At 41.5% G+C, this 12,685-nt stretch overlaps 1 protein-coding gene across 1 annotated transcript in view; it reads left to right on the top strand.

Annotated features, from left to right (window-relative positions):
- The window catches only part of LOC136868451 (vesicular glutamate transporter 2), a 169,297-nt gene extending 164,972 nt beyond the window's left edge, over positions 1 to 4,325 (top strand). The window contains exon 10 of the mRNA XM_067144775.2: positions 3,306 to 4,325. Within this exon, the coding sequence (XP_067000876.2) occupies positions 3,306 to 3,473 (168 nt within the window). The 3' untranslated portion in view covers positions 3,474 to 4,325. The remainder of the gene's footprint in view (positions 1 to 3,305) is intronic.
- Positions 4,326 to 12,685: the final 8,360 nt, after the last annotated feature.

Raw genomic sequence — 12,685 nt, 5'->3', positions numbered from 1 at the left:
CTGCTATCCCTTCCAATCTTTCCATCCCCCACAAGACCCCTGTTCAGCATAGCAGGTGAGGCCACCTGGGTGAGGTATTGGTCCTCCCCCAGTTGTATCCCCGACCCAGTCTCACGCTCTACGACACTGCCCTTAAGGCGGTAGAGGTGGGATCCCTCGCTGAATCCGGGGAAATAACCAACCCTGGAGGGTAAACGGATTCAATAAGTAATGAATAATTTATAAAAATAAATGAAAATAAATCAAATGAATTTATGGCTCTTACATACAGAATGGAACAAATCATTATATTTGACCTGCACTGTAGGAAACATTACAAGTTGTAACAGAATTCCTCTCGATATGAAAGGACTGCCTAATTTTATCCCATCTCTGAAGTTTGTAGTAGAAAAATACTGATGTCATTCCACGCCATCTTTCCACTGACAGCTCGGAACATACCACTTAGTCGGGCAGCTCGTCTGCTTACTCCCAAGCTCGCAGCCTAAAGTTTGCAGCATGTTCTTAACACTACTCTTTCGTCGGAAATCACCTACAACAAATTGTGCTATTTGTCTTTGAATTCTTTTCCTCCTGTTTTCGAGAAAAGAAATCCTGATGAGGGTCCCACGATACTCTAACTGAGGTCTTACTAGAGACCTTATGCCCTCTCCTTTACGTCGTTATTACAACCCTTCTTCTTCTTCCTCTTCTTCCTCTTCTTTTCTTCATGGGGCCTCTAAATATTAGTTCCTAATTAGCGTCGACCTCTAAGATCTTTTGCTACCATGTTTTTCCTTCATTCCCACCTTGATATACCTGCTCCCTTCACAAAGCTGCAGGTTGTTCTTATTGGGTCTTCTGGAATTTTCCTCTCTCTTCACCTGGTAGTCCTAGCGTGGAGAGTCTGATTCTACCCAGCACCTCACATTCGAGGACTGCCTCTGCATTTTCTACATATATTGTCTCTCATTACTCCAATTCTATGTAGGTGTTTCTTCCGAGGGCAGTGTTCTGTCAACAGTCCTACTACCCATCATATTTTCTCTGCTGAGTTTCTTTAGTATGCTTCTTGTTTGGTTCTTTTATCAGTTCCTTTGCAAGCCTGCATCCTGGAGTATTTTTCCAATTCTCCATTTGTTTCTTTTGTACCCATTTTCCTATGTAGAGTCGGGCTTGTCCGTAGGGAATCCAGCATACAGGTTCTGGGCCTACAAAATGTGTTTCTGCCCCTTTCCTGGCCAGTTTATCTGCCTTTTCATTTACTTCTTTACCTGCATGCCCTGGTACCCATATTATTTCGTCAATGTTGTACTTTGAGAGCTTCAGGAGAAGTGAATGGCAATACCAGACAATTCTGGATATTATCCGGACTGCTTCTAGTGCCTTAATGGCCGCTTGGCTGTCCGTAAAAATGAAAATGTTCTTATTCCTGTAGTTCATTTTCAGATTTTCTTCAAGACATGTTGTGATAGCTATCACTTCCGCTTGAAAGTGTAGTGTGTTTGTCCAGGCTCATCTGGATTGATTTCTCTCAGGTCTTCCCCCGTTGATCCCTCCTCAGTGCCATCCCCTACTACAACCCTTAAATACCCTCATTACTATATGAAGAGATGCGTAACCTTTATTTACAAAGTCGTTTATGTGATTACCCCGATGATGATTCTTCCTTATGTTAACACCAAGGCACTTAAAGTGACCCCATGACGTACTCTCACTCCATCAACACAGTAATTAAAACTGAGAGGACTTTTCGTCTTGGTGAAACTCGCAACCTGACTTTTCATCCCATTCACCATCATACCGTCCTCTGCTGTCCATCTCACAACATTTTAGGTCTTCTTGCAGGCGCTCACAATCCTTTAATTTATTTATTACTTCATACAGCATAACGTCATCCGAAAAAAGCCTCATCTGTGATTGCGGAAGAAACAAACATGTATAACTGTAAAAAGGATCTAGAAGTTTTAAGAACTGGCCTCTTATATAATGAAATAGGTCATTTGTGAGTAAGGCAAAAAACATAATTCATCTATGCTTTCTCTACGAACCATGTGACCTTGGCGCGGTGGGGTGGCTTGTGCGTCCCAGTGAAGAAGATAGTCGAGCCGCAGGTGCAATCTTATCGGACGAGTATCTCTCGAGAGACCAGACTAACGAATGGTAATAATAATGGCGTATGGCCTCCGGAGAGACCTGGTGCAGGTCTTTTTCTAGTAGACGGCCTATTAGGCGACCTGCATGTCTGTGAAGATGAGGGGCCTACCTAGGATTATTTCTAATGTTCAATACGCCGCACACACCCAGCCCCCGAGCCACTGAAATTAACCAATTAAGGTTAAAATCCCCGACCCGGCCGGGAATCGAACACGGGACCCTCTGAACCGAAGGCCAGTACGCTGACCATTCAGCCAACGAGTCGGGCTAACGAATGGTTCATCGAAAAGAAGGGTAGCAGCCTTTGGGAAGTTGTAAGAACGGCAGTCTGCATAATTGACTGATATGGCCTGGTTATAATATTTAACATGGCTTACTGCTACACGGATGAAAGCAACGGGAAACAACAGCCGTAACAACCTCCCGAGGACATACAGCTCACTCTGTATGAATTATGTACTGATGATGGCTTCCTTCTGGGTAAAATATTCAGTTTACCATGATAATGTAGGAAACGAAATTCTGAGAAGTGCGCCAACCGAATTCATAATGTAGAACACTTAAACAATATACGAATCGCACGGCTGTGACAAGGAGGTTCTGTCACACACTTGACTTCCCAGACCGAGGCTAAACAGGCAAGGGCGCACGAGCGCCAATACTTCCCCGGCAGGCCGGTTGCCAGACAGCGGATCTGCGTGACAGTCATTCGAGTGTGAACTGTTGTGGTGGGTTGCTATTGAAGTTTTTTTCGCTTCTTGACGATGCCGTATAAGTCTGAACTACAAATTACTATTGTTCTTTCCTTTTCATGAATTAGGGAATGGCATCACCGTGTCACTATCTCTGGAATCCCCCTGAAAAATTCAGGACCGAGCAAGTTGGCCGCTCGGTAGGGTCGCGCAGCTGTTAGCTTGCATTCGAGAGATAGTGGCTTCGAACCCCGCTGTCAGCAGTCCTGAAGATGATTTTCCGTGGTTTCCCATTTGCAATGTAATTAAAGCAGCGGACGCTTCCTTCCCACTCCTAGCACGTCCCTATCCCACCGTCGTTGTAAGACCTATCTGTGTCGGAGCGACGGAAATAAAATTGTAAAAAATGAAATAAATGCAGGTTACATTCAACCTCCTGTTTCGTGTTTGTAAGATACTCATTTCTTTTTCCTACAGAGCGCAGCTGAGTGGAAGGTTGTGTTCTACATTGCCAGCAGTGTCTACCTATTCGGCGTGATTGTGTACGGATTGTTCGCCTCGGGAGAGCTACAACCGTGGGCAAAGCAGCCAGATCCTGAAAAGAAAGAAGAACACGCCTACACAAACACAGCTTTAGAGATGTAAACAACCCAGTTATTTTGACAGAATTTGGTGACTGAGTAAATCTAATTACTTCTTTCATTGTGCATTAAAATACGATTTAATATTATAATAGGCCTAATATTAGGAAAGAGATGCATCAAAGTGAGATCTCTGTCGACCGTCTGTCCTCTTTCCAGTGCCCTCTTGCTCAGGAAGACGATATCCAAGAAAGGCAGACTTCTCTTTGAGTTGTGATTGAGAAAGGGTCAAAACAGCTCTCAACAGTTCAACCTCTTTTTTATCGCAAGAGATACGTTTTAACTTCATATTCTGTGGCGATTCTAAAATAATGACATTTTGATGTGCACACTGAGACAAGAAATTAGAAGAAAAACCGTGAGCAAAAAGAAAAGAAAAATATTTAATATAACAATCATCGGTGCAGTAAAGTACTTTTTACTCGTGGCATGGAAAGGATTCTCGCACATTGCCAAAATTTAAATCCTTGGGATAATGAAGAGAGCTCCAGTTCAGCGTTTTGAACCAGGCTTTGGGAAACTGCATGACATTTTGTGTCCCCGTTAACATTTGTTGGAACCGTAGGACAAACTTCTTGAAAACGGGACTGTTCCTGATAAAACATGACGTTTGGGATCCCTGCGTTTAACTCTATTTTATTGCTAGAGATAAGTAATGATATAAACAGAAACGAATAGCTTCTCTGTTGCTAAAATCACAACTAAAGAAGAACATAAAACTAGGAATCTAAGAATTTTGTAGCATGATTAAAATAATATAGTAATCTATATGGATAATTAAAGGATTATACTGACAAGTAAACACAAGTTCAAGATTAAAAAGAGCTGATTTTAATTATAATAGTGTTTTACTGTCAGTAAATTACTGATAAACGGAGAATCCAAGGAATAAGCCTGATAAGTTCAAAAAACCTTGATATTATTTTAACAGATTCCGATGGTCTATTTATTTAATATTTGAGCTGTTTTATGAGTTAGAGTACTTGCTCAGAAATGATGTGGTTCTTGAGGCATTTGTCGAACTGGAGGAAAAAATACTTTTAAGTTCATCTGTTTTATAGTTGAACTGAAAATATCTAATATAATGTATGGTATATAGATCGATTAAAACTAAATATCGAAGCAGCTATCCCACTCTCCTGTAAAATATGAAAAAGAATTTCTTATCCTGCCACTCTAACAGAAATTATTCTACTGTTTGGTAGTCGCTGGTCATGGTGAATATTCGTTCAATGTTTAAAGTTATTCAGTCATTACACTGTCTATTTCAAACACCGTTTTGACCATCAATTTTCCCTTGCAACGAAAATTGCTTACTCGCACGAGATGACCAAAGTATTGCTTTCTACGCTGTCTTGTCAAACGCAGTAGCTCACAGTTTGCCTTTGTCCACCATGCTCTTCATTATTGGGAGTCATGAAATGTTGAGCATTCTCCGATGTATCGACATTTCAAAAGCTTCGAGATCTTTCAATGAGCCAGTTTTCAGTGTCCTTGTCTCCATCCCTACAACAGCATTGACCAATAGTAAATTTTGGCCGTATGTTGTCTCTCTTCGAGGATATGGACATTATTAAAAACAGAGTTCTCGTCTTTTTTTAAATAATTAACCTAGTTGCTCCAGTTCGACAACAAGTTTCTACATCCAGGTCCAGGTATTCGTTGAATATCCATCCCAGATATTTCAATAAATTTGCTCTCTCTTAATAATCTGACTGTTAAACTGCAATGAAACACTCCCCAATGAGGATGGCAGCTGAAGGTCATTCCTTCGCTATTTTTATACAAGACTTAAAGATATTTGACTATGGTAGGAAAATAAAATATTTTTGCGATCTGCCTTAAATATACAAGCTTTGCAAACAAAATGTTATTAAAGCATTGTTTAATGGAATTCTTTAAACCTCGAAGTGAATTATACCGGGTGTCCATGATTAACCTTCAAACGCACGCGTATGGGGTGGAATGCACCCCCAGGTCATTCTATTTCCTAGTGAAATGTATAAATAACTTTCCTGTGCTCTCCCCGCTCTTGTAACTTTATGGCTGGATCCCCGCAGAAACTGTCATACTGACATTAACTATCTTAAAATCTCCGATTAATACAGTAATTCATATTTTACAATACAATGATATGTGGGGTGGAAAGCACCCCCACGCGTGTGTCTGCGTCCTTAGATCTGGCGCGTGTGCTTGAGGGTTAAACAGACGATGTTGAGCGCGGCACTGCGCGGGCTGTGATGATCATAGGAGCCTGAAATTTCGTAGATATGCTAATTAAACAATACGCTCACGAATTACGGCAAAAAAATATGTTCTATGTTTTGCCAGCAGGAAAACATACTGCGCCGTAAGCACGTGCAATATTCCGTAACTCTGACGTCATTTTGCTGCGAGAAACTTTCAGTAACGACCGCATCATCTCTCTAGGCATTTTTCAGATGCGTGGCCTTCAAATGCTTCACCTGAATCCATGTGACCTGGCCAGAGAGAAGACGTTACCTTCTACGTGGCCCGCTCCACCCCTTCAGGGTGGGGAATGAAAACTTTAGAAAATAAAATCCATGTGACTTCTGGTTGGGGGGCTATTTGAAGAATCGTGTCTATCACGGACATGTCCGTTCTCTGCCTTATAGCATACAACGACATCTCGCTCTGATTGCACCCAGTATGCTGCGGGCAACTGCCGACCATGCCGCGTTACGTATGCAGCATGTTGCTCAGTTGGGAGGCCATACTGGTGACTAAAAATCCTAATAAACGTGCCAGAACTACCGTCAACATGAGTTTGATCTTTACTACCTTGTCTTCTGAGCGCCATATTTTCACCTGGTGGTAAAACTTGGAACTAATAATTGTTGTGTCATAATTCCTGAGCACATTGCTTAGTTAAACAATCTACGAAATCTTAGACTCCTACGATCATTTCGGCCGGTGCTGTGCCACGCTGAACAGCGTCGGTTTAATTGTGGACGCCCGGTCAGAATTTGTCACAGTTTTTAAATTTAAAGGATACCTGTTAAATTCAAGATTCACCCGGGTCTTCCACTCTAATGTTTTCATAAGAATGTATGAAATGTGCTCTATGATTGTACTGTATTTATTTTTACTCAAAATGTTACATAATGTGTATCCCTATTCCAAAACATCTCATGATATCACAGATTAAAAATTAACAAAAATATTTTATAGGGGTTTTAAATATTAATCTTAATATTTCTGTACAGTATTAAAAATAATTTGACAGGTTTATGTCCCGGGCACCTCAAGTGATTCCTTTATATTACAGTAATGAAATTTAATTAAATTAAAAAATACTTTTAAAAACAAAATTAAAGAAATGTTAACATAATTTACGAACAATATTTTAAAAGAAGAGTTATGTACGGCCATTTTAGTGGTGTTTTCCTTTTAATTTGAGGACTTCTATGGCAATATGAATTAAAACTGAAATGATCTGACAACACCATGAAATTATTTAAAGATGTACAAATTTGGCGGAGTGTGGTATATTTTTATGTGAACTGATGTATGTACTGTATATAGAGGAATGTGTTTATAGTTGAGATTTATGTACGTGTAAATAAATGTGGATCAAAATGGTTATTTTTTGTTTCATTCAATTTGGCATTCAACTCACCATCTTATTATCTCCAAATTACCCGAGGAGCGGGTGCTAAGTCATGTATTGTCTGTCTTGAAATAAATCATAATATAAGCCTAGATATGAGTTATATACTCAGCGTGCCTTAATTACAACTGACAAGTATAATAAACACCTGACATCGACATTGGATCCTCACCTAGACGGCTGCGTTTCGAATTCCGATCAACGCATGTGAAATCTTCGAAATGAGAAGTGGTTTGTACTCCACGTAAAACTGGTCCCATGGCTGTGATCACAATATCAATAGTCACGTAAAGCTGCAAACTTCATGACTGCTTCCAACAAGAAAATGAAATGTTTAGTATAGTCCCAAAATATATGGTCCAAAAAAGTGTGCATAAATCTTCATATTATTATTCGTTACGTCAAGTATATTTATAGGAAATTTTACATGTTTTAATGTGATTTTTAATCAGACAAGATAAAACATACAATTAGAACACAATTTTTCTAATGAATATTTAACTAATTTATTTGCTATAAACAGAGGAAAATAATCGAGGCCTACGAGACCGCTTGACGTGTACTCTTAGCCAGGTGTGGGTATTTGTGGAGGTCACGGTAATCACGACATGTTGGATACAGAATGTGTCTTTTAAATACTATCTGACTTAGGCGTTCAGATTAATAATACGTGGATAAAACAATCGCGAAATATCGTGAAATGGAGCCCCAGAAACGGAATGTGAACACAATCGTGAATTTTCTTTATCGTGTCGTTTCCTAGTGAATTTTACACTGAAATGGTTTAAGGCTCTTTGCTGCTGAATAAAATTCTTTTTGTTCAATTGGATTTCTTAAGTTATATGCAGAAACATTCGCAAAGACGAAGCACCTCTGAAAACAGCGGGTTATAGCCTACAGTACTTGTACAGTTTACCTCATACACTGGAGAATTGTCCAGAGCCCGGAATATTACGGCCAGTTGTCACTAAACAAGTAAGGTGTAGGTGTGGGGGTGTTTGTATATTACCATCAAGGTCGATAACTTTTATTCCTTCGTTCATATAGTGAAAATTATTTGTGAAGAAGAGACGCACCATCATCAAACAATATTTCAAAAATATTTCAAAAAGCAATATTTCAAAAATATTGTACGTGAGTAATGGAATCCTTTTCTGCAAGTATTGTAACATTCGGATTTATTACAAACGAATTGACACGTGCGATGAATCCTGTGAACCTTTAATGTTAATTATGTATCAATGGCATTGGAAAGTAACGACCATATTGAGTTAATACTCCAGTTAAAAATTATTATTTTTGCACAAATAAATCTCTATCAAGTGTACAAAACGTCATTCGGGACCTCTGGTGACGAGTTATGAAGGCCGCTGGCGGCGCTGTTATGACCTTGAGCACGTCAAAACGGGGAGTGATGATTCACGTCACACTGAGAATGTGTGTGTGTAGAGTTTCGTGACATTCGCTGCAACGATGACGAAGAGAATTGACCCTTACTGGGAGGGCTACACAACATCCCTTTCCGATTCTAAATCTAGCTATTCTACAATCCAGGGAATGTGAAATAAACGTGATTTCTAGGTATCAAAGAAGGTGATCAGTGCTAGGGAAAAAACCAGGCAAATCCACGACCAGCCACCAACCGTACACCAGAAGCGCTGAGGAAAGTGAAGGCCCATGTCTCACGTGGTAACCCCTCGCTACAAAGGACTATCGCACGTAAGTTGGAGACTTCCGTTTCAACAGTTAACAACATAATAAACAAGGACCTGCAACTAGAAAAGCGGCAAAAGCGCCGAGTTCACAAGCTGTTGCCTCGTCACATTACGGAACGTCGCACTAAGCTGTATGAGGGCTATCTGGCAGGAGACAGGTGACTGTAACAAACCCCGCTTGATTTACTGCCACTCTAGAAACAAAAAAATTATGAAACATTGTATAAAGAATGGCAGGAAAGTTTTCCAAGGGGTTTCACGATCATCGCTGGATACTGCTACAGTGACAAGTTAACCATTCGCCGTATAGCTATGAATGCGAAGGTGAACTCTACATACTATCAGCAAGTTGTTTTAACACCCATTTAAAACACTGTATGGGAGGGCGAAAAATCAGATATGGGTACACCAAGATAAAGCATCCAGCCACACTTCTCGTTCGACTCATCTGTTCAGAGAGAGAATGGAGATGGAAACTGGAATCCGTGCAATTACTTTTACTAAAATTCCGGTGAAGTCACTCAATGGGTCACCCACGGACTTCTGTGTATTTGGACTCCTAAAAAGGGCCTTAGGAAATAGACGTCCACGCACTATCAATGGCCTGCGGAAAGCCTGTCAGGAGGATTGGGATAAGATAGACATGCTAGCTCTGCGAAAAAAGTCTGCTGCAATGGAAATGATGTTGTCGGGCTATAGCTAGAAATGATGGCTTTCCAAAAATGACATGGCGTATGGCTTTTAGTGCCGGGAGTGTCCGAGGACATGTTCGGCTCGCCAGGTGCAGGTCTTTTGATTTGACTCCCGTAGGCGACCTGCGCGTCAGGATGAGGATGAAATGATGATGAAGACGACACATACACCCAGCCCCCATGCCGGCGAAATTAACCAATTAAGGTTAAAATTCCCGACCCTGCCGGGAATCGAACCCGGGACCCCCGTGACCAAAGGCCAGCACGCTAACCATTTAGCCATGGAGCCGGACGATGGCTTTCCAATTGAGCATGATCGTTGACGGAGACATGACAAACATCGTCCCCAGAGATCCCGAACTACCTTCTGTATAAAACAATGTCCAACAATCAATATTAAAAACACAAATGGTAAAATCAATCTTCATAAATACCATTATCTGTCAATATCAAATTTCAGGCGTGGCCTAAGGTTGTAATTTATTTCCCTTATCGTCCGGCTCCATGGCTAAATGGTTAGCGTGCTGGCCTTTGGTCGCAGGGATCCCGGGTTCGATTCCCGGCAGGGTCGGGAATTTTAACCATCATTGGTTAATTTCGCTGGCACGGGGGGCTGGGTGTATGTGTCGTCTTCATCATCATTTCATCCTCATCACGACGCGCAGGTCGCCTACGGGAGTCAAATCAAAAGACGTGCACCTGGCGAGCCGAACATGTCCTCGGACACTCCCGGTACTAAAAGCCATACGCCATTTCATTTAATTTCACTTCATTTTTCATTTCCCTTATCATAGAAAACGAAATGAGCATCTAATTTTAATTATGTCAGTGCATTTAAATTCATTTTGATATGAAGTCATTTAGATTATAATATGGAACTAGCAGAGTCCCACGGGATCCGTCCGCAATGTACAATCGTGTTCGATATTGTCCTTACGTATGTAGGCTACTTGCAAAATTTAGAGGTAAAGGAATAATACACATAAACTACTGTGGTAATAGAATAAAACATTATATCAACACACACTTGAAAATACATCACAGATTTAGGTTGAATAACTGCGAGATCATTAATCCAGCGCCACAGGTGAACAATATTACATATCACACTATTAGGAGCGTAAATGTATACATTCCTCAGAGTTTCAACCCTGGAGCAAGCTGCATAACATTGACCATGAGAGAAACACGGAGTTCTCTAATTAATCCCTACTGGATTCAGCGATTGCCGTTGAGCCTTGTTTACAGTCATCGCAAAAACTGCGTTAAAATGATGTAGTACAATCTCAGTAACAGTTTCTACTACTAAACATATAGTTACGATGTCGGTACAATCACAATCCTAGGACGGGAACTTCAGAGAGTAGAGATACTGGAATACCGGTACGCGTCACCAATTCTCACAGTGACAACCTGTTCCAGGAGCTTCTTCACACCTGTCCACTGCTACTGTGACAATCTTGTTCGTTACCAACCCGCTGGCACTGCGATTCAAGAAGTCTTGTTCCTGCTATCCGCAAACCGTCCAACGATATCGGAGCTGTTCATGGTCGTTGTGTACTGTTAGGAAAGTTGAGACAAGAACAGAATTGAGACGTATCGATACCAGGGACCGTTTCTGGGTGGAAGCATGGGAGGCCGGCTTCCTTTACCTGTACTTCAGAAACATTCAGATTTTCCTGTGAACCAATTGAGGACCTAATTTATTTCCTATCAGAAGTTCACGGCCAAATTTCATACCATTTTGCTTGGATTCCTCCCGCATAGTGATATTTTCATATGTACAATGCGAGACGTACGGCAATGATTCGTATGGGAATGATTATTTGATGTAATTTAACGTAGTATGCAGGCTGTTTCTTACGGCGGTTGACGATGTAAAGCCTCCTAAAAGTGAGATGTATAGGCGGTGTAAACATGCGGCCAGGTCTAGCCTCGCCACTCGAAACGATGTCCGTGAGAGTAATGATCAGTTGATTCAGCATTTAATTGTCAACGCATTCAACGCTAACTAGCATAAGATTAGATAATTAAATATATTTAGGTTCTCTGGATGTTTTATACAAAGGGTAAATTCTGATTCTGATGTTACGGCAACGTGGGGTGGGACTGGGCTAGGACTGGGAGGGAAGCATCCGTGGCGTTAATCAAGACACAGCTCCAGCATTTACCTGGTGTGAAAATGGAAAACATCTTCAAAGATGCCGACATCAGGGTTCAAACTCACTGTCTCTTGAACGAAAACGCACAGCTACATGACATAGACCACGTAGTCAACTCGCATATTCATGAAATCATTCCATGTCTGTAGTTTGAAAAATGTCAGACTACTGTACATCCTACAGAATGCTGTACCACCATACAGGGCTACTGGTCCTAAGCATTGCATGCTCCTGTTATGAGCTACTGGTAAGAGTAAAGGCTCCCACATACAGACACGATAAAAATTCGGGACAGAAATGTTACCGAAGATTGTAAAAGGGTTGAAGACATTTGTGAATTACAAGAACACAGTGACCCAGTTTTGTAGAAGGAGTTACTATAAAGAACGACTTCGCTTGGTTGCCCCGAATACAGACCCCCCCTCCTCAATTTGGAGCAATAGCGCAGTCTCCCTCTTTCCCCACGCCTGCCTCGCTCGCTCCCCCTATCTCTCTCCCTTCCTCACTTGCTCCGTAGCGCTCCAAATCCGAGCCGAGTTGATCCGAGATGAGCCGAGCTTAGCCAAGTAGCCCAGAGACGAAGCGTTGGTCCAAGCCGAGCCGAGTGGCACCGATACACAATGCACAGAGCTCTTGCGCCTCGATTTACACGCGTGAGATTTTGGGCGTTTGAGAGGCCCTGCTATAAAGGAACCGCACTTTCTAACACAGGGGGATTTAAATGATTTGATTCGTTATCTTGGTTTATCTAAAAGAAAAGCAGAGTTGCTTGCTTCAAAATTGAAAGGCTGGCACCTCGTGCAGAATGGCACCAAAATAAGTTCTTAATGTCAACGCCAAAAGGAATTCGACTCGTTGGCTGAACGGTCAGCGTACTGGCCTTCGGTTCAGAGGGTTCCGGGTTCGATTGCCGGCCGGGTCGGGGATTTTAACCTTAATTGGTTAATTCCAATGGCACGGGGGCTGGGTGTATGTGTTGTCTTCATCATCATTTCATCCTCATCACGACGCGCAGG

The sequence above is a fragment of the Anabrus simplex genome, chromosome 1 (assembly GCF_040414725.1).
Source record: "Anabrus simplex isolate iqAnaSimp1 chromosome 1, ASM4041472v1, whole genome shotgun sequence".
NCBI classification, from domain to species: Eukaryota; Metazoa; Arthropoda; class Insecta; order Orthoptera; family Tettigoniidae; genus Anabrus; species Anabrus simplex.
This window is presented reverse-complemented; position numbering and strand designations above follow the sequence as displayed.